The 23,588-nt window shown below is 41.2% G+C and overlaps 1 protein-coding gene across 1 annotated transcript in view; it reads left to right on the top strand.

The window, feature by feature from the left end:
• Positions 1–23,588, top strand: part of LOC134352288 (uncharacterized) — a 74,648-nt gene that overhangs the window by 15,517 nt on the left and 35,543 nt on the right. The window contains exons 7-9 of the mRNA XM_063059578.1: positions 172–359; positions 3,591–3,732; positions 5,227–5,397. Of these exons, the coding sequence (XP_062915648.1) occupies positions 172–359; positions 3,591–3,732; positions 5,227–5,397 (501 nt within the window). The remainder of the gene's footprint in view (positions 1–171; positions 360–3,590; positions 3,733–5,226; positions 5,398–23,588) is intronic.

Here is a 23,588-nt window from a genome sequence, read left to right on the forward strand (position 1 = left end):
GAATTGAACCTATTCTAATGAAAGATCACCAATCTGAATAGTTGACTGTTTCTTTCTCCACAGATGCTGCCTGATTTGTTGAGCATTTCTGTCACTTTCTTATTCTTATTTCATATGTCTAACATTTGCAGTTTTATCATGCTATAGAACCTGAAGTATTATTTTCTTAAGGAAATGTGCAAGAGGAAATTAATAGAGTTATTGGAACAGAGAGACCACCCCGAATGATGGATCGGAAGGCAATGCCATATACTGATGCAGTATTGCATGAGATCCAGAGATTTGCCAACATCATCCCAATGAATATGCCACATGCAACAACCAAGGATACACACTTCAGAGAATATTTCATTCCAAAGGTAAAAGCCTTTAAATTAAGAACAAAAATATCAAAGCAATGATTTGTTCCTCCAAGTTATGTGCAATTTTTAATACATTTCAAGGTGCTACGTATGAGGCTGCTTACCAAGATAAAATCCTATAGCATTGCAGGAAAGATACTGGCATGGGTAGAGAAATGGCTGACAGGCAGGAAGCAGTGAGTGGGGGTAAAGGGATCCTTTTCTGGTTGGCTGCCAGTGACTACTGGTGTTCCTCAGGGGTCAGTATTGGGACCACTACTTTTCAGCTTGTTTGTCAGTGTTTTAGATAATGAAATTGATGGCTTTGTGGCAAAGTTTGCGGATGATACGAAGATAGGTGGAGGACTACGTAGTACTGAGGAAGCAATGCGGTTGCAGCAGGACCTAGACAAATTGGAAGAATGGGCAAAAATTGTTGGGAAATGTATGATAATGTATTTTGGTAAAGGAACAATAGACTGCACTATTATCTAAATGGGGAGAAAGTTTAAACATCAGAGGTGCAGTGGGACTTAGGACTCCCAGAATGTTAATTTACATGTTGAGACTGTGGTAAAGAAGGCAAATGCAATGTTGGCATTTATTTCAAGGGGAATAGAATATAAAAGCAAGGAGAGGCTTTAAAAGACACTAGTCAGGCTGCACTTCAGGTATTGTCAACAGTTTTTGGCCCCATATCTCAGAAGCGATGTGCTATCATTGGAGAGAGCAGTGGAGGTTCACGAGGATGATTCTGGGAATGAAGGGGTTAACATATGAGCAGCGTTTGGCAGCTTTGGGCCTGTACTCACTGGAATTTAGAAGACTGTAAGGGGTTCTATTTGAAACCTACTGAATGTTGAAACGATGATATGGGGTGGATGTGGAGATGTTGTTTCCTATGCTGGGGGTATCCAGAAACGAACAGCACAGCCTCAAAATTGAGGGGAAACCTTTTAGACCATTTAGAATGTTTTAGCCAGAGAGTAGTGAACCTGTGGAATACTCTGCCACAGACTGTGGTGGAGGCCAAGTCCTATGGTATATTTAAGGCAGAAGTTGATTGTTTCCTGATTGGTCAGGGCATGAAAGGATATAGTGAGAAGGCAGGTGTATGAAGTTGAGTGGGATCCGGGATCAGACATGGTGGAATGGCAGAACAGACTCGATGGGCTGAATAGCCTAATTCTGTTCCTATGTCTTATGGTCTTATGGTTTAAGTTCTAATTACAATCTTCCACATAGATCAGTAATTTTCGTCACAATGTTGAAAATTCAATCTATTACTATAAGAAATAGCACAATAAAGGAATAGAAAACATTCTTAAAATAAAATCGATATTGCAATTTGTATACAACCATGATATTCTCTGGATACTGGAAATCTTGAGCAACACACACAAAATGCATGATGATCTCAGAAATTCATGCAGCATCTAAGGAGGGGGAATAAACAGTCAACATTTTGGGTCAAAATCCTCAATGATTTCTCCAGCTATTTTGCTGCATTCTCTTTTCTTTTTCCACTCCCCATTCTGGTTACCTTTTCACCCCTTCTCCTCACCTGCCCATCGGCTCTCTCTGGTTTCTCTCTTCCTTCCCGTTCTTCCATGGTCCACTGTCCTCTGCTATCAGATTCCTCTTCTTCAGCCCTGTTACCTCTTCAACCTATCCCCTGACAGCTTCTTACTTCATCACCCCCTCCCCACCCACCCACCTTCCCCCCTCACACGGTCTCACTTATAACCTACAGCTGGTACTGTTTCCCTTCCCTCTCCTTCTTATTCCGGCTTTGTCCCCCTTCATCATTCCTGATGAAGGGTCTCAGCCTGAAATGATGACCGTTTATTCATCTTCATTGACATTGCCTGACCTGCTGAGTTCCTCCGGCTTTTTCTCTATTCTTAGAACATATAGTGAAACATAGAACGTTACAGCATAGTACAGGCCTTCAGACAATGATGTTGTGCTGACCTTTTAACCTACTCTAAACTCAATCTAACTCTACCCTCCTAAGTAAGCCTCCACTTCGCTGTCATCTATGTACCTATCTAAAATAAATGGCGCTAATGTATCTGTCTCTACCAATCCCGTTGTCAGGGCATTCCACCACTCTGTGTTTAAAAAAAAACTACCTTTGACATCCTCCCCTGTATTTTTTTCCAATCTCCTTAAAATAATGCTCCCTTGTATTAGGTATTTTTGCCCTGAGAAGAGGTCTCTAGCTGTCCACTCTATCTCTGCCTCTTATCATTTTGTAAACCTCTATCTAGGTTCCTCTCATCCTCCTTCACTCCAAAGAGAAAAGCCTTAGTTCTCTCAACCTATCCTCATAAGGGCTGCTCTTTAATCCTGGCAGGATCCTGGAAAATCTCTTCTGCACCCTCTCTAAAGCTTCCATGTCTTTCCTATAATGAGACTGCCAGAACTGAACACAGTTCTCCAAGTGTGGGAGTTTTGAGAAAGTTAACAAATTTCATGTCTCATGCCAGTGATAATAAACCTGAGCAACACACACAAAATGCTGGTGGAACGCAGCAGGCCAGGCAGCATCAGTAGGAAGAAGTACAGTTGACAGAAATAAATAAATAAGGTATGGGGTAAGAAGGGGAGGAAGGGCATTAACGGAAGTTAGAGAAATCAATGTTCAATGTTATTTGCTTATTTCCCCACTTTTCTCTCTCTCTCTGTCCCTCTCACAATCACTCCTTGCCTGCTGTCCATCTTCCTCTGGGCTCCTCTCCCCCTTTCTTTCTCCCTAGGCCTCCCATCCCATGACCCTCCCCCTTCTCCAGCTCTGTATCCCTTTTGCCAATCAACTTTCCAGCTCTTAGCTTCATCCCTCCCCCTCCTGTCTTCTCCAATCATTTCAGATCTCCCCCTTCCCATCCTACTTTCAAATCTCCTACTATCTCTTCTTTCCGTTAGTCCTGACGAAGGGTTTCGGCCCAAAGCGTCGACTGTACTACTTTCTATTGATGCTGCCTGGCCTGCTGCGTTCCACCAGCATTTTGTTATGTGTTGCTTGAATTTCCAGCACCTGCAGATTTTCTCGTGTTTGCGATAATAAACCTGATTCTGATTCTGAACATACTTCTCCAAGTGTGGGAGTTTTATACGCTCTAAAATGCACAGGGTCTTTCCCGTTGCTAGTAAAATATTATCAGTGATTTTCAATTCTCCAGTTGCACCCAACAGGAAGAAGGTTTAGAACTGACTGTGATGTTCACATTTTCTTTTGTTTCAAAGGGAATGCAGGTAATTCCCCTGCTATCTTCTGTCCTCCGTGACAAAACTCAATGGGAAACACCAAACGACTTCAACCCTTCTCACTTTCTAGATGCGGAGGGGAGGTTTGTGAAGAGAGATGCCTTCATACCTTTCTCTGCAGGTACCAAACTATTAGAATATTCTAGCCAATTTACATAATGTTGTCAGAGACATAAGAGGTTCTGCAGGTGCTGGAAATTTTGAGCAACACACAAGTGGTTCCATCGAAGGTTCTTAGCCAAAACACATATCGTGAATTGTTTTTTTATTTTGTTTCAGTAGTACAGTGCAAGAAATTTTAAAATGACAATAGTTTACAATGAGTGCAACTTTGAATGATTTTGAAATGTGTTTAATTAGAATGTAAGAGTTTTTTTAACAGCTGTTATCACCACCTAACCTAGGGTGCATGTGTTAACCAGGTATCGATATAATATCTTTCCACTCCTCACACCTTCTTATTCTAGCTTCTTTCCTCTTCCTTTTCGGCCCCAATGAAGCGTCTTGGCCATAAACATTGATTGTTTCTTCCTCTCTATAGATCCTTCCTGACCTTCTGAGTTCCCTCAGCATTTTGTGTGTGTTGCTGCTCCAATATGAGGTCATTCTTATCCTTGGCCATTAGGCTCTATAATGAGTCAATCTATAGCCTGGGAAGTGATGACCCCCCCCCCCCCCCCGCCACTTAGACTGTTTGACATAACTTATTTTATTCTTTCTTACTTCTCTTCTAATGCTTGTATTTGTGCACTTGTAGTGCTACTGTGACACTAATTTCCTTTGGGATCAATAAATACATAGCTATCTATCTATATATTTTCATCATCTGCACAATCTTGTGCTTATTGATATGTCTAACAGCCTCTTAAACTACTTTTATATCAACATCCCCCATTATTCCTGGCAGCACGTTCCAAAAATGTACGACTCATGTTAAAAAAAGAAACTTGCCCCTCTCAGCTTAAGTGCATATCCTTGAGTACATTTCAATTCTATCCTGAGAAAAGATTCTGAATGTTTATTTTGTCAGCCATTCTCATGATGTTATGAGCCTCTGTTAGCTCTCCCCTCGGCCTCAGACATGCCAGATGGAACTACCCAAGTTTGGAGCAGCATGCTAGCATAGTGGTTAGCATAACGCTTTTCAGCACGAGTGACCTGGGTTTAATTTCCGACACAGTCTGTAAGGAGCTTGTACATTATCTCCGGTGTCCTCCCACAATCCAAAGACATATGGATTTGTAGGTTAATTAGTCACATGGATATAAATGGGCAGCACGGGCTTGGACCTGAAGGGCTCCTTTCCGTTTGTGTATCTCTAAATAAAACAAACACATTTGCATTTTTTTATATTTTCATGCTTTCCTTATAGCTCATGTTCTCTAATCATGGCAGATATTCATCTGCACTCTCTCCAAATTCATCACACCTTTCCTGTAATGAGGCGACCAGAATTCCCTTGAATTCCAGAGTCTAAACTTATTGCTGACGGTAAAGTTTTAAATGTTAACTACGATTATAAACATCGTCTGCTTTACAAGGCTGGTACAAGGAATGTATTCGTAATTCTATGAATATCTAATACTCTGAATTTATTTTCTCACGCATTTTAAAGGTCGGCGGATATGCATTGGGGAAAGCCTGGCCAAGATGGAGCTGTTTCTGTTTTTCACGACCTTGATGCAGAGATTTTCATTCCACACTGTGCCTGGAACCAGCTTGGATCTCACGCCATCTGTTGGTTTTACCTTATGTCCAAAGCCTCACTTAGTGTGTGCTGCACTCCGTTAGTGCTCACGGCTGATGGCAAGGTGCGTGGACGTGGAGTAGATTCCAAAGACAAATCTCCGATGAAGAAGCTCACCTTTAATCTTCTTAGAACTCTTTTGCTAATTAATTATGATACTGTTATGATCTTGCACCTTAATGCTTACCTGCACTGCACATTCTCTAAAGTTATCACACTTTATTCTGCATTCTGTTCAATGCACATAAAATGCTGGAGGAATTCAGCATGTCAGGCAGCGTCTATGGAAGGGAACAAACAGTGGATGCTTCAGGCCGAGACCCTTCACCAGGACTGGAAAGGAAGACAGAAGAAGCCAGAATAAAAAGATGGGGGGAGAGGAAGGAGTACAAGCTAGAACATGATAGGTGAAGCCAGGTGGGTGAGGAAGGAAGTAAGAAGCAGGGAGGTGGTAGGTAGGAAAGGTAAAGGGCTGGAGAGGAAGGAATCTGATTGGAGAGGAGAGTGGATCATGGGAAAAAGGGGAAGAAAGAGGGATATCTACATTGCTATTGCTTTACCTTGTTCTACCTCAATGCACTGTGTCATGATTTGATCTGTATAAACAATATGCAATCCAAGCTTAACACTGTATCTTGGTACATGTGACAATAATAAACCAATTCTGATTCGGATATTTAAATATTAACGACTAGCTTTATTTGTTACTTGCACATCAAAACATGGAATGAAATGCAACATTTGTGTTAAGGACCAACCAAGAATATGCTGAGGGCAGCCGCCAAGTGTCGCCATGCTTCAGTCAAGAACATGGTGTGCCCACACTTACTAACCCATATGTATCTGGAGAGTGAGAGGAGACTAGAAACCCTAACCACAACCACCCACCCCACCATCCCAATATATAACACTGTGCGGAAGTCTTAAGCACCATTTTTTTTAAAATTTGGTTTCAGATGGTATGGCCTCCACAGAGACCTGATCTCAATATCATTGAGGTTGTCTGGGATTGCCTAGAGAGACAGAAGCAAGTGAGGCAGCCAAAGACTGTAGAAGAACTGTGGCATGTTCTCCAAGAGGCTTGGAACAACCTACCAGCTGATTTTCTAATAAAACTTCACAACAGTGTACCAAAAAGAATTGATGCAGTTTTAAAGGCAAAGGGTAGCAACACCAAATATTGATTTGATTTAGATTTTTACTGTTTACTGATCTTTACAGTAATCTTTTTGATATTTAGAAACATTTTATTTCGGGGGACTTCCGGGTCATCAAGGGAATGGCGGCGTAAGGAAAAGGTCTCTCGACAAAAAAGAAGGTAAACTGCCCCAAAATCGAATTTAGACAAATACTTAATATTGCATAACTATATTAATAAAAGGGGCAAGGATGATATCTAAGAACAAGAATAAAAAGTCCGCTTTGAAGGCTGATAAACATAAAGAGATGCAGCAAGGTGAAGGGCCTAGCTCTCCCACGGCAAGCCAGGACGGAGATAATGAGGGGGAATCGGTGACTTTGTCTTTGATTCTCGGAGAGATTCGCGAGTTCCGACAAGATAACAGCAAACAGCTGGAAGATATTAAAGGAGAAATAGTAAAAACTAACTCGCGGATAGATGAAGCCGAAGCGAGGATTGTTGGAATTGAAGAGTAGCTACAAAATGCAGAGGAGGTGATAGCAGAAATGCTCAAGCTACAAGACCAACTCCAGTGGAAACTAATAGATCAAGAAGGCCGCTCGAGAAGGGAAAATGTGAGGATCTACGGAGTTCCCGAAGGAACCGAAGGTAAACCCGGATTGATGATTCCCTTCGTGGAGAAGCTGCTTAGAGAGAACCTTGATATACCGGCCGCAAAAGACCTACAGATAGAAAGGGCTCACTGCGCGTTGGCACCACAGCCTCCGGCAGGCGCCCAGCCCAGATCGATTCTGATCAGATTTCTCAGTTACAGAACGAAGGAAGAAGTGCTTAAAAGAGCATGGCAAAAGAAAGGTTTCATGTGGAACAACTGTAAAATCAGTTTAGACCAGGACTACGCACCGGGGATTCTTGCCAGACGGAAGGAATATACGGAAACACGGAGAGTCCTGAAGGAAAACAACATCAGATTCCAGACCCTGTATCCAGCTCGGCTGAGAGTCTTTTACGACGAAGGGACAAAAACTTACGCTACGGGGGAGGAGGCAACGTCGGACCTGGCGGACCGGGGACTACCTATTAAAGTTATCACCCAACCGGAGTCGCTACTGGAGAGGATTCGGCAGAAGTCGTGGCAGTTAGTGGGGCGAGGACGCTCCACACGAACCAGAGTGTCAAACTACAAGGAAAAGCTGCAAATATTCAGACGCGAATGTACAAAGAATACAGATTAATTAAGAGAAATGACTGAAAAGAGTAAATCGGACTTAAAAGTAAAATGAAAACTGGTAACTGAAAATAATCTAGGCGGAATAACTTGAATGATAGCAATATGGTCGAGACATAAATAGGAGAAAATTCTCTATGATTATTCAAACTGCTGAGGGCCCTCTAACACAGGGTGAAGATAGAGGTTATCCCTCTGATCTGAGGCGGGTCGGTGCTCAGGCCTCACTGTGGGAAGTCGGGAAAAATTTTCAAATGTTACATGTTCAAAAATGTCTAGGGTGTGGTTATATGTCTTGGTTTACTGTTGAGAAGGGATTGCTTACTGATTGGTTAGAAAAGGAGAGTGCTTTTTTTCTACTAGAGAAAAATGCAAACTGAATTGGTAAAAATAATTTCCTATAATGTTAATGGGGTTTTGAATCCAATTAAAAGAAATAAGATTATGTCTAAATTGAAAAAAGAGAGGGCACAAATAGCTTTCCTCCAGGAAACACATATGAGCCAATCTGAACATGGAAAATTAAAAAGAATGGGCTTTAAGCATGTATTTTATTCATCATATAAGTTGAGTCACAAAAGAGGGGTAGCTACTTTAATATCAAGTACTCTTAATTATGAACATATTTCAGAGACTAGAGACAAAGAAGGACGGTTTGTAAAAATCACAGGAAGAATAGAAGGTACAGAAATAACATTGCTGAATGTTTATGCTCCTCCAGGTAGTGAATGGTCATTTTATAGACACATTTTTGACCTAATGGTCAGTTCTCGAGGGGTAGTAATTTGTGGAGGGGATTTTAATATTGGATTAAATCCTATATTAGATTCTTCAAGAATAGTTACTCAGAATAAACCTCCGACTCGGAAAGTGAATTCATTGATGGAGGAGTTGGGAATTATAGATGTCTGGAGGGAATTACACCCTACTAGTAAAGATTATACATATTACTCTTTCCCTCATTCAGACTATTCAAGGATAGACTATTTCTTTATCTTTAATACAGATAGACTCAGGATAAAAAACTGTAATATTGCAACAATTGATCTGTCGGATCATAGCCCAGTCTCTATGTCTCTAATCCTGGAAAGGAAAATGAGGAAAACACTATGGAGGCTAAACTCACATATACTTAATAACCCAAAAGTAATGGAGAGATTAAGGGGAGAAATCAAAGAATATCTAGACCTTAATGACACGGGAGAAACATCACCAGTGATTTTATGGGATACATTGAAAGCTGTACTGAGAGGGAAAATTATTTCCATTACTACTCACATGAAAAAAATCAATGCACAAAAATTAGCAGACCTTCAAGGAAAATTAAAACAACTTCAAGTTGGAGATAGCAACAAAAGTAATTCAAATCGAAAACAGGAAATTAGGAAATTGCAAAGTGAAATTGATGATATTTATACGTTGGAAACTCAAAGAAATTTTCTTTACCTGAGACAAAAGAATTATGAAGTAGGAGGTAAATCAGCTAGATTATTAGCATATAAATTACGAAAACAACAAGCAGACAATACAATTCATAAAATAAAGAATCCAAAGACAAAGCTTGTGGAGAGTACAATAGGGAAAATTCAAGAGAGTTTTGAAACATATTATCAAGAGCTGTACTCCCAACCCCGGGCCCCCAGTGAGCCCTATATAGACAGTGTATTGAATTTTTTAGATCTACCTAAACTTACAGATTTACAAAATGAAAGTTTATTAGAAACAGTAACTGTCAAAGAACTGAACGTGGCCATCTCTCGGTTAAAGGCTGGAAAGTCCCCGGGTTCTGATGGGTTTACCTCAGAGTGGTACAAGTCCCTGAAGACACAGTTAGCCCCATTACTACTTAACACCTTTAACTGGATCTTGCAGAGAGGAGAAACTCCACCTTCCTGGAGAGAAGCGATTATTTCAGTTATTCCTAAAGAGGGTAAAGATAAACTAGAATGTGGCAATTATCGGCCAATTAGTGTTCTTAATTTAGATTACAAACTATTTACATCTATATTAGCGCGCAGATTGGAAAAGCTTTTACCTGGCCTAATCCATTTAGACCAGACTGGATTTATTCAACAAAGACAAACACAGGACAACATAAGGAGAACTCTGCACATATTAGAACAGGTTAATAAGAACGAGACAGAGACAATGGTAGTAGGATTGGACGCTGAGAAAGCTTTTGATTCGGTTAGTTGGGCATTCCTATACAGAGTGTTAGGAAGATTCGGCTTTCAAGAAAGCTTTATTAAAGTAATTCAGACTCTGTATGACAGCCCAACAGCCCGAATTAAGATAAATGGGGACCTCTCTGACTCCTTCATTTTAGAGAGAGGCACTAGACAGGGATGCCCAATTTCTCCTCTCCTTTTTGCGCTATATATTGAACCACTTGCCCAACTAATAAGACAGAGTGAAACCGTAAAAGGTATCAAGGTGGCAGGGATTGAACAGAAAGTGGCGTTATTCGCAGATGATGTTTTGGTCTATCTGAGTGAACCAGAAAAATCATTTATAGGATTGTTTACACTGTTGGATGACTTTGGGAAAATATCAGGTTATAAAATAAATGTAAAGAAAATGCAGGTTATGTCCCTAAATTATACACCATCCAAAAAATTGCAGGATACATACGATCTTAAGTGGGAAGCTAAATCATTAAAATATTTAGGAATAACCCTGCCGAAGGATCTTTCAACACTGTCACAGGTAAATTATGGGCCATTAATCTCAGAGATAAAAGCAGATATGCATAGATGGAATCTTATCCCCTTTTTAAGTTTAAATTCAAGGATAAATACTATAAAAATGAATATTCTTCCTCGGTTATTATATCTTTTCCGTACTTTACCAGTGGAGGTGGATGATAATCAATTCAGGGAATGGGACAAATGGATTTCCCGCTTCATTTCGCAAGGAAGGAAACCTAGAATTCGATATAACACCTTACAGTTAGGGAAGGAAAGAGGAGGTATGGTTCTTCCTTGCCTGAGAAATTATTTTTATGCCTCACAGATAACCCCTCTGTTATATTGGTGTAATAGGGAATATAAGGCTAGATGGAAGGAAATAGAATTTGGATTAGTTGACAGTTTTCCTCTTCAGGCCTCAATAGCTGTCAAAGGATTGATGGCCCAGTTGGAAAAATTTAATAATGCTTGGATAAATCTTACATTAAAAGTATGGCAGAAGGTGGTTAATTCATGTGGAATTAATAACATGCTAAAACTCTTTAGATGGTGTGCATATGATACCGAATTCCTTCCCAACAGAGGAGATAAAAGATTTGAGCTATGGATAAAGAAAGGTCTTACAACCTACCTCTCATTTATAGATAAAAGAGTATTACAAAGTTTCCAAATCCTGCAGGACAAACATGGCCTAGAACATAATGACTTTTTTAGGTACCTTCAAATACGAAACTATGTTAACCAGAGTTGTAGATATACAGACCTATCAACAGTAGGATTAGAATTTTTCAAGATTCTGAATTCGGCTTGCAGTTTAATACCTAGTAAATCAGTTTCTCGCCTATATAATGCACTCTCCCATGCTAAAAATGTAAATACACTGTATATTAAAGAGAAGTGGGAGAAAGAAGCGGGGTTGGTACTTTCAGAGGAGGCTTGGGGGAAAATCTGCAGCTTTCAATGGTCCTCGACTAATTCTTTGACTTGGAGAGAACATTGTTGGAAAAACATTACAAGATACTTCAAGACCCCATATCAGGAAAAATATAAAGATACAAATGTGATGTGTTGGAGAAGGTGCGGCTCCAAGGAGGCAAATCATTTTCATATTTTCTGGGATTGCCCTAAATTAAGTCTATTTTGGGAAGGTATTCATAGAACATTAGTTAAGGTACTTAGGTCCCAGATACCTCTGAACTTTGAGACGCTCTATTTGGGGCATGTATTGTTCCTTGAACAGAAGGAAGATATAAAGTTGCTGCAGGCCCTCTTAGCGGCAAGTAAGAAATCAATCACTAGAAAATGGCTAAATCCAATACCACCTTCATTGGAAGATTGGTACGAAATTATCTAGGAAATATTTAAAATGGAAAAGTTGACCTACTCCCTGAGAACTCAAAAAGAAACATTTTATCAAATCTGGAATAAATGGATTGAATATATAACCCCAATGCGAGCAGACTTTAGATGACTCTCCTAATGATTTATATTGCTCTTCTCATCAACACAGTAATATTGCTAACGTAAGCACCCCTAGTCTAAATGTTTGTTGTTTTTTTTTTGGAAAATAGAGAATTATCACAAGTAAAGGGAAAGATTTGGGAAAGGGATAAAAAAAAATGAAAAAATTAAGTAAATAAGTACATAGGGATTGGATAATTATGTCTGCGGGCAGGAACAAGCACGAACAAATTGGGATATAAACACCTACAATGGTTGGTATATAGGCTTGTATGCAACATTTTGGACCAGTGGAAATGGTCCAGAAGGGTTGTATGGAAACTATTATTACCATTTTTCTTAACAACTAATTTCATTACTTAGCCTAATAGGTTAGATTTACCACAGTACATAATTATCTATTTAAATGTTTATTTTGCTTTTATATCATCTCAATGTGTACTTAAGAATGTATAAATAATTGTAGTTTTATACATATAAAAAAATGGAAAAGGTTATATGTGTGAAAAAAGTACATGATAATTGTGAACTCCTTATCCAAATAAAAATAAAATTAAAAAAAAAAGAAACATTTTATTTCAATATTTTTGAAAGCATCTTCACTTTACGGAGTTTTTTTTTACATGTATCTTAGACTTTTGCACAGAATTAGTATCGAATTCAGAATCAGCATGTGTCGTGAAATTTGTTAACTTTACGGCAGCAGTACATTGCAATACATTATAATACAGATAAAAGAACTGTGAATTACAGAAAATAGAACATAGAACATAGAATACTACAGCACAGTACAGGCCCTTTGGCCCACAATGTTGTGCCGACCCTCAAACCCTGCCTCCCATATAAGCCCCCACCTTAAATTCCTCCATTTACCTGTCTAGTAGTCTCTTAAACTTCACGAGTGTATCTGCCTTCACCACTGACTCAGGCAGTGCATTCCACGCACCAACCACTCTCTGAGTAAAAAGCCTTCCTCTAATAACCCCCTTGAACTTCCCACCCCTTACCTTAAAACCATGTCCTCTTCTATTGAGCAGTGGTGCCCTGGGGAAGAGGCACTGGCTATCCACTCTATCTATTCCTCTTATTATCTTGTACACCTCTATCATGTCTCCTCTAATCCTCCTTCTCTCCAAAGAGTAAAGCCCTAGCTCCCTTAATCTCTGATCATAATGCATACTTTCTAAACCAGGCAGCATCCTGGTAAATCTCCTCTATACCCTTCCCAATGCTTCTACATCCTTCCTATAGTGAAGTGACCAGAACTGGACACAGTACTCCAAGTGTAGCCTAACCAGAGTTTTAAAGAGCTGCATCATTACATTGCGACTCTTAAACTCTATCCCTTGACTTATGAAAGCTAACACCCCATAAGTTTTCTTAACTACCCTATCCACTTGTGAGGCAACTTTCAGGGATCTGTGGGCATGTACCCCGAGATCCCTCTGCTCCTCCACACTACCAAGTATCCTGCCATTTACTTTGTACTCTGCCTTGGAGTTTGTCCTTCCAAAGTGTACCACCTCACACTTCTCTGGGTTGAACTCCATCTGCTACTTCTCAGCCCACTCCTGCATCCTATCAATGTCTCTCTGCAATCTTTGACAATCCTCTACACTATCTACAACACGACCAACCTTTGTGTCGTCCACAAACTTGCCTACCCACCCTTCTACCCCCACATCCAGGTCGTTAATAAAAATCACGAAAAGTAGAGGTCCCAGAACAGATCCTTGTGGGACACCACTAGTCACAATCCTCCAAACTGAATGTACTCCCTCCACCACGACCCCCTGCCTTCTTCAGGCAAGCCAATTCTGAATCCACCTGGCCAAACTTCCCTGGATCCCATGCCTTCTAACTTTCTGAATAAGCATACCGTGTGGAACCTTGTCAAATGCCTTACTGAGGTAGTGTTCATGGGCTCAATGTCCATTCAGAAATCGGATGCCAGAGGGGAATAAGCTGTTCCTGAATCATTGAGTCTGTGCCTGTAGGCTCCTTTACCTCCCTCCTAGTGGTAGCAATGAAAAGAGGGCATGTCTTGGGTGGAGGGGTCCTTAATGATGGACACCAGCATTTTGAGGCACCGCTCCTTGAAGGTGTTTTGATTATTCCACATACTATAGATATGCAATAGATTGAGCAGATCAAACTTTGGAGGTTTGGAGATAACGTCATTAAGTCTACAGAAATTTTTCCGGATTCTTTGCTTTATTAATGGTAGTGATGAGCAACTAGGTGCTAATGTAGACTCAGTGGACTAGTGTCCTCCTCCATGTTGTCATGATCCTAAGTATTGATGTAATGAATCCCTCCAACCATTTGAGGCACTGCAGTACCTTGGTTGAGCATTTCTGCTGCTGAGACATCCTCATACACTCACCCATTTTGTGCCTCCCAACTGAAGTTGAGTTTTGCCTCACAAGTTCATTCCCACATTACAACAATACAGAAAACTAGTGCTGTATGTATTATTCTTAAAATACACCAGGTGGCCACTTCATTGGGTACCTCCTGTACCTGATGAAGTGACCATTGAGTGTATGCTTATTGTCTCCTGCTGCTATGAAGTACCCACTTCAAGTTTTGACGTGTTTTGTGTCAGAGGTATTCTTCCGCACACCACTGTTGTAACACGTGGTTATTTGATTTTCTGTCACCTTCCTGTCATTTTGAACAGGTCTGGTGATTATCACATTAATAAGGCATTTTCACCCACAGAACTGTCACGCACTGGAGGTTTTATTTTTTTGTTTTTGTTTTTCACATCTATCGCTGTAAACTCTAGAGACTGTTGTGCGTGAAAATCCCAGTAGATCAACTCTTCCTGAGAGACTCACACTGTCCCACCTGGCACCAACACATCAAAGTCACTCAGATCACATTTCTTCCCCATTCTGATGTTTGATCTGAACAACAACTGAACCTCTTGACCATGACTGCATGCTTTTACATGTTGAGTTCCTGCCACATGATTGCATTAACGAGCATGTGTACAGATGTACCTAATAAGGTGGCTACTGAATGTATGTCTAACTAATGCACAGGCTCCTCTGATTCTGATTCTAATTCTACTTCACCTTTGCCATCCACCCTGGCTTCCCATGGGCTGAATGACAGTGGATCTACCAGCATGTTAGTGTAGCAGTTAGCCCTTTTCAGGGCCAACAATCACCAGTTGGGGTTCAAATCCTGCTGCTGTCTGGAAGGAGTTTGCGTTTTCTCTATGTGACCGCGTGGGTTTCCTCCAGGTGTTCAGGTCTCCTCCCACATTCTAAAACCGTACAGGTTAGGGTTAGTACGTTATGGACATGCTATATTGGTGCTAGATACATGACAACACTTGTAGGCTACTCTCTCGGGCTGTCTTGGTCATTGACACAAAGTTGCACATTTCACTCTATGTTTTGATGTTTTGATGCACATGTGACAAATAAAGCTGATATCTTTATTTGAGGATACCAATTGTTCAACTGCCCATTGGAACTGGAATTGATTATTGTCACCTTTACTGACAGTCCTATGTTGAGTTAATCGCTGACTGGAACCTCCTGCAAAGTCACTGTGCCAAACTGTATCACTCTGTCATTCCTTTGGATTCATCAGCTGTGTGGAGAGGAGGAATCTGCTGGCATGGGTAATAGCTTGCTCTCCACAACATACTGCCCTGGCTTGCATTTCAGCTACGCAGACGGATAAGATATATCATCTGTGGTCGACTCCCACCAATGGAGGCCTCCCTGAGATACAGTGAAAAGCTTGTCTTGCGTAGTGTTCATATACAGATAAACCATGACACTGTGCATTGAGGCAAACGTTATGGGGATAAGGCAGGAACTGGATACTGATTGTGGATGATCAGTCATGATCACAGTGAATGGCGGTGCTGGCTCGAAGGGCCGAATGGCCTACTCCTGCACCTATTGTCTATTGAAGCAGCACAAGGTAAAATAATAACAATGCAGAATAAATTGTAGCAGCTGTATTGAAAGTGCAGTACAGGTAAACAATAAGGTGCAAAGTCATAACAAGGTACATTGTGAGGTCCAGAGTTCATTTTATTGTATGTGTGAACTATTAAAAGGTTGCCTAGTACAATAAATGACAGTGAAGTAGAAGCTATCCTTGAGCCTGTTTGTGTGTGCTTTCAGCCATTGTGTTGTACCACATTAATTTTATCCACACACATCCATTAAGCCTCTATGTGAGCCACCTCTGTGCGATACCTGTAGATGTCCCTTTAGAAAGAGAATCTGTCACCCTTAAGGCAACACAGGGCTGCAGCTGATAGGGCTGCTGCCTCGAGTGCTGGTGATCAAGATTCCAACATGACCTCCGGTATTGCCTGCATGAAGTTTGTATGCTCCTCCTCTGAATGCATGGGCTTCCCTTCCATTTTCCTTCCACACCCCAAAGGCAGGCACACTCCCAGTGCGGTAGAATCTAGGGAACGATTTTGCAAAGATGGAGAAGATTAGGCTATAGTGGTACAGCACCGGGTGATAAGCAAGCATTGATTCAATGGGCTGAATAGCCTACATCAATATCATAAAGTAATATGGGAATACCGTACCTGGCATTCGAGTTCCTCCAGCACTTTTTGGTGTTTCTGGTATGGTCTATGTGTGCTTTGGGAGTCACAGTAATGAGCGGAGTGTGAACTACACTCTGAAATGACCCAGCAGTTCATTCAGTACAAGCGTTGTTCAAGGAGTAACACCTCAACACCTCCAGGTAACCTCCAACATAATGACATGAAAATTGATTTCTCCTTAATTATTGCCTGTCCCTCTTCCCTCTTCTTGTATTCCCCACTCTGGCCTCTTACCTCTTCTATTGGTGCTTAACCTGCCTATTACCTCCTTGTCTTCTTCCTTTTCTCCCTTGGTCCACTTTCCTCTCCTATCAGATTTCTTCTTCTCCAGTCCTTTACCTTTTCTGGCCACCTGGCTTCACCTATCACTTTCTTCCTTCCCCTCCCCACCTTTTTTCTAATTTTGGCATCTTCTCCCTTCCTTCCCAGTCCAGATGATGGCATTGGCCCATCCTAAAAAAGGAAGCTCAAAGACTTGGACTGAACTTCAATGAATGATGAACATCTACAAATGATATCCATATGATGGCATCCAGATATTAGCTAACATGCTGTCTTCCCAGCAAATAAGACAGATGACACATTGAGTTGAAGGTGGTATAGGAGAGGATAAACAGAATTTACTAGATGGTTGAGATGTAATTAAGAAATGATTGGAATGACAATCCCCAACATAGATTGATTGGAGGAAAGTGGATGATGGCATATAAAAGGCTTCAGAGGATGTTTCTGAATATGAAGAGCAGTATTGGACAGTTACTCAGAAGCTCAAGGAATAACTGAAGATCATATAGAAGAATCCACATATGGCCCTCTCAAGTCAATGCTCATAGATGGCTTGAAACCAGATGATGACAAAATAGCAAGGCTAACTAAATAAAATTGGAATGAAACTATCGTTTCCTACAGTGATCTGGAGCAAACTGGCAAACAAGTAGAGCAGGATATTGAAGTCTGAATAAGATCAATACTGTCTACACCTGAGTGTTGGCACATGGCCAAGTGGTTAAGGTGTCGGTCTAGTGATCTGAAGGTCGCTAGTTCGAGCCTCAGCTGAGGCAACGTGTTGTGTCCTTGATCAAGGCAGTTAACCACACATTGCTCTGTGACGACACTGGTGCCAAGCTGTACGGGCCGTTCCTCTCCAGTCCTTTACCTTTTGTTGTTCCCTTGGACAAAAGCGGTGGCATGGAGAGGGAAGTCTTGTAGCATGGACAACTGCCGGTCTTCCATATAACCTTGCCCAAATGGATGCTCTTCAACATTTAAAGGCAATATTAAATACTGAACCTGCATTAGGAATCTGTGATATGGGGAGAACATGTAACCTGTACATTCACAAGAAGCGTGGCTTCATTATGGCAGTTTTACCTCAAAAATATGGAGACCAACAGCATCCTGGTGGTTATTACTCTGCCAAATTGGACAATATAGCATTAGAATGGGGTTTATGTCTGCAAGCAGTGTAGGCAACCCCTACCTGGAAATCCACGGCTGTTTCTAACATCATGCTGGATCAGACACTAAATGTTCGATGTCCACATTCGGTGCATACTTTACCTACTATGAACAGGCCATCTTAAGTGATAGCTGCTTAGTGGTCTAATTGGTCCACTGTTCTTGAGGCACATAATATCATCAGTCAACAAGCAAGTCCCCTGAATCCAGCTACACTGTTGTCAGTGGACATGGAAGATTGTGAAGATGATGATGACTGTGCAAGAACAATAACATGCCAAGAAGATGCAAATTACCATAAAGAGGTGCCCTTATTGAACCCAGATCTGATTTTGTACCATGATGACTTTCAGAAAGGAATTCAAATGGTTGGTTGGGCTGCTGTCATAGAAAATGATGTAATGACCTCAGCAAAAGACTTCTAGTGAAGTCAACAATCATCTCAACAAAAGAGATGGTTGTTGACTTTAGGAGAGCATGGAGCGACCACTCTCCACTGAACATCGACGGTTCCTCCATAGAGATCGTTAAGAGCATCAAATTTCTTGGTGTTCACCTGACAGAGAATCTCATCTGGTCCCTAAACACCAGCTCCATAGCCAAGAAAGCCCAGAAATGTCTCTACCTTCTGCGAGGCTGAAAAAAGTCCACCTCCCACCCACCATCCTCACCACATTCTACAGAGGGTGTATCGAGAGTATCCTGAGCAGCTGCATCACTGCCTGGTTCGGAAATTGCACCGTCTTGGATCGCAAGACCCTGCAGCGGATAGTGAGGTCAGCTGAAGGGATCATCGGGGTCTCTCTTCCTGCCATTACAGACATTTACACCACACGCTGCATCCACAAAGCTAACAGCATTGTGAAGGACCCCACAGAGCCCTCATACAAAATCTTCTCCCTCCTGCCATCTGGCAAAAGGTACCGAAGCATTCAGGCTCTCATGACCAGACTGTGTAACAGTTTCTTCCCCCAAGCCATCAGACTCCTCAATTCCCAGAGTCTAGTCTGACACCAACCTACACACACACACACAACTGAACACCACTCCACTCCCTTTGCAATTTTTGCTCATTTCTTTCTCTATTCCTGCTAAAACATTGTTTACATTTACATTTGCATTTACATCATTTATTATTATATTGTAATTTGTCCTTTACTGTGCCTATTGTCTTGTTTATTAATTATTGTACTGTCTTGCACTGTTTTGTGCACTTCATGTAGTCCTGTGTAAACCTGAAGTCTAATGTAGTTTTGTGTTGTTTCATGTAGTCTAGCGTAGTTTTGTATTGTTTCATGTTGTGACAAAAGAGGGTTACAAAAAGTACACATAGGTTAAGATGTTAACTGTTCTGTGCTGGCACCAGTGGGATCAACAGTTGATCTGCCACCTGTCTTCAGGAGAAAGAGAGATAAGGAAGACAATGGAGCAACATTTGGAAATGTTAATGAAGAGACGAGAGAGTTTAATGGAAGGAGACACCGGTCTGAGAACTGTCAAGATCGGCTCCTGTTTGAACCCTGAACTGTTTGAAGTGTGATGGACAGGCGATATCCCAGCAGGGGGATAAAAAGGGACAGGTTCGCTAAGGCAACACACACACGACACCACGAGGTAACGAGACCCTGGAAGTGGTGCGCCTCCCACAAGTCGGTGGGAGTTGTTGGAGGTCTGGTCGCGGGACCAACCAGAGACGCACAGGGTAGAAAGGTACGGATCGGCGGGAACCTGGTGTGTGTGTCCACCCTTGCCTGGGTGCTGGGTTCACCATGGAAGAACGATCATATCTGAAATGGAGGGGTCACAGTTGGTGACCTCAGAAGACATTACAAAGGGCTCGCCCGAAAGCTGACTGCGAGGAATATCGAAGGTCTGTGAGGAAGCCGTTTTGAATATTCATTCGCTTTCGCTCCCTCTCTTCTTCCCTCCCTGTCCACCGGCACGGCAGTGATTACTGTGAACTGAACTGAACTCAATTGAACTGAACTTTGCGTCACTTTGAAACTGGTCATTTACCCCTAGACGACAATAGAGCTTGATTGATCCTATTATCCTAGTTCTGTGTACATGTGTGTTTATCATTGCTGAACTGTTGTATTTATTATCCTTTTGATTAGAGTACTGTGTTGCTTATTTCTTTAATAAAACTTTCTTAGTTCCAGTAATCCAGACTCCAACTGAGTGATCCATTTCTGCTGGTTTGGCAACCCAGTTACGGGGTATGTAACAATGTACCCTAGTGTAGTTTTGTGTTGGTTCATGCAGCACCATGGCCCTGGAGGATCGTTGTTTCATTTTTGCTGTGCGCTGTACCTGCAGTTATGGTTGAAATGACAATAAAGGTGACTTGACTTGACTTGACTCAAAATATGACTCCTGATACCTCTGCACAATAGGCAGAACTGAAAGCTTTGACTGAAGCCTGTAAGCTAGCAGAAGACAATCAGCTAACATCTACACTGATGCTCGATATACTTTCAGAGTTGTTCATGACTTTGGAAATTTATGAAGGCAAAGAGGACACATCTTTTGCTACAGGTGCACAAAGGAATTTAAACAGCCCACAGAACTGTTTAAATTCCCTCTACCTCATTGGCATGTTAAGTATATTTGATGAATCAGAATCAGAATCAGGTTTATTATCGCAGGCATATACCGTGAAATTTGTGAACTTAGCAGCAGCAGTAAAATGCAATATTTTATCTAGCAGGGAGAGAGAAAATAATAATAATAATAAATAAAATAAAGCATAATAATAAAACAGGAAAATCAATTACATATATTGAATAGATTATTTTAAAATGTTCAAAAACAGAAATATTGTATATTAAAAAATGTGAGGTAGTGTCAAAAGCTTCAAAGTCCATTTACGAATGAGATGGCAGAGGGGAAGAAGCTGTTCCTGAATCGCAGAGTGTGAGCCTTCAGGCTTCTGTACTTCCTACCTGATGGTAACAGTGAGAAAAGTGAATGCCCTGGGTGCTGGAGGTCCTTAATAATGGACGCTGCCTTTCTGAGACACAACTTCCTAAAGATGTCCTGGGTACTTTGTAGGCTAGTGCCCAAGATGGAGCTGACTAGGTTTACAACCTTCTTCAGCTTTTGGTCCTGTGCAGTAGCCCCTCCATACCAGACAGTGATGCAGCCTGTCAGAATGCTCTCCACGGTACAACTATAGACGTTTTTGGGCATATTTGTTGACATGCCAGATATCTTGAAACTCCAAATAAAGTATAGCCGCTGTCTTGCCTTCTTTATAACTACATTGATATGTTGGGACCAGGTTAGATCCTCAGAGATCTTGAAATCCAGGAACTTGAAGCTGCTCATTCTCTCCACTTCTGATCCCTCTATGAGGATTGGTACATGTTCCTTTGTCTTCCCCTTCCTGAAGTCCACAATCAGCTCTTTTGTCTTACTGATATTCAGTGCCAGGTTGTTGCTGCAGCACCACTCCACTAGTTGGCATATCTCACTCCGGTACGCCCTCTCGTCATCATCTGAGATTCTACCAACAAGGCTTGCATTGTCCAGCAAATTTGTAGAAGGTATTTGAGCTATGCATAGCCACACAGTCATGTGTATATGGAGAGTAGAGCAATGGGCTAAGCACACACCCCTGAGGTGCACCCGTGTTGATCGTCAGCGAAGAGAAAATGTATCACCAATCTGACAGACAGTGGTCTTCTGGTTAGGAAGTCGAGGATTCAATTACAGAGGGAGGTACAGAGACCCAGGTTCTGTAACTTCTCAATCAGGATTTTGGGAATGATGGTATTAAATGCTGAGCTATAGTCGATGAAACAGCACAATGATTGTGCACAATCACATTTCCTTTTCTGGTTTCAGATGTGGGTGATGTTGACAATGTGGAGTTTCTGATGATTTGTCTGCAAATTTTAGAACTGGCTTACTTATACAGTTTTTATTGAAGAAAGTATTGGTTCACTATGTCAAATTCCAAAGAAGCAAAAGGGGTGAAGTGCAAAAGAACTGCAAGCTCGTTTAAAGCAGAATGGCTTATCACCCTCAGAGTAGCTTCAGGTTTACTTCCACTTAAAAATTCAGTGTGCACATATTGTTGTCACTGGACAAAAAATTGCATGGCACAAGATTTTTGCTCACATTAGTCAATAGAAATTGGAAGAAACATTGCTTACAGCCATGGGAATTCAAATCAAGAACGGCAAACTTCTATGACAACTTTTGGAAGTCATACTGCTACCATCAGAAATTGCTCTATTGAAATAGAAAGGTCACTCCAAAATGACCAGAGAAGCCATAGAAATGTATTTGTAGATGAAACTGCAAGAAGGGAGAAGTGAAGATAGGGAAATAATAAAGAAAATAGAAATAGAAGAAAACATGATAAATTAAACTATGGAAACTTTTTAAACTCTGTTTCACAAATATGCAAGATATTTAAGAAATGCAAAATCAATGCTCAAACCAATAGACGTGATCCTGGATGGAAACTGGTGGGTTGTTAAATGATGATGGAGTATGGAGATATGGCACTAGTCATAGAATGGTAGCCCCAGCTGGCCTGCCTCCTTATCTGGCACAGCAGATACACTCTTTAGGAAAATTGGAGTGCAAAAGATGATTGACAAATTCTCCCAATGGTGGTAGAGTTGAAAATTCAGGATGCAAGCTTAACAAACAGTTATGACATGTGTAACATGCCAGAAATCAAACCTTGGATCTGCAGATAAACAACATCAACTAACTGCTTCTGCCTCACCAGGTCCATTTTGACATCTACAAGTGGACTATATTACTTAACCAAAGTGCCAAGGATATTCGGATATCCTAGTAATAGTGGCCATTTTTTCAAGATGGGTGGAAGCCATCCCAGCGAGAAAAGCTTCTGCCTCACTCACATCCCAAATTCTGATATTTCAAGATGGGATTGCCAAGCCACATTGACAATGACCAGGGAACACATTCCGCAGGAAATTTTTGTCAAGAATTGTGTTGACTGATGAACATTGAATGGTCTTTTCATTGCTCACTTCACCCAGAGTCATCAGGACAAATTGAAAGAATGAATGGCATCATCAAACAATGGCTAAGTAGCACAAGAAAGGAATACCATGGCCGTCAGCTCTTTGTTTGGTTTTAAGCAGCATCAGAGCAACCCCAAACAAGAAAACAAAACTCAGTCTATTTGAAGTGGTATCAGAGCAACCTATAGTGGCATGCAAAGGTTTGGGCACCCTTGGTCAAAATTTCTGTTGCTGTGAATAGCTAAGAGAGTAAAAGATGACCTGATTTCCAAAAAACATAGAGTTAAAGATGACACATTTCTTTAATATTTTAAGCAAGATTACTTTTTTATTCCCATCTTTTACAGTTTCAAAATAACAAAAAAGGAAAAAGGCCTGAAACAAATGTTTGGGCACCCTACATGGTCAGTACTTAGTGTGACGAATACACATAGATAAGATGTTAGCTGTCCAGTGTGATCAGCAGTTGGTCTGCCACCTGTCTTCAAGAGAGAGATAAGGGACACAATGAAACAGCACCTGGAGTGTGTAGAGAGCTGTCTGGAGCGGCTCCCCCTTTGAACCCTGAACTGTTTGAAGTGATGGACAGGCGATACCCCAGCAGGGGGATAAAAAGGGACAGGTTCGCTAAGGCAGGAGACACACGCCA

Source organism: Mobula hypostoma, chromosome 9 (assembly GCF_963921235.1).
Source record: "Mobula hypostoma chromosome 9, sMobHyp1.1, whole genome shotgun sequence".
Lineage (NCBI taxonomy): Eukaryota > Metazoa > Chordata > Chondrichthyes > Myliobatiformes > Myliobatidae > Mobula > Mobula hypostoma.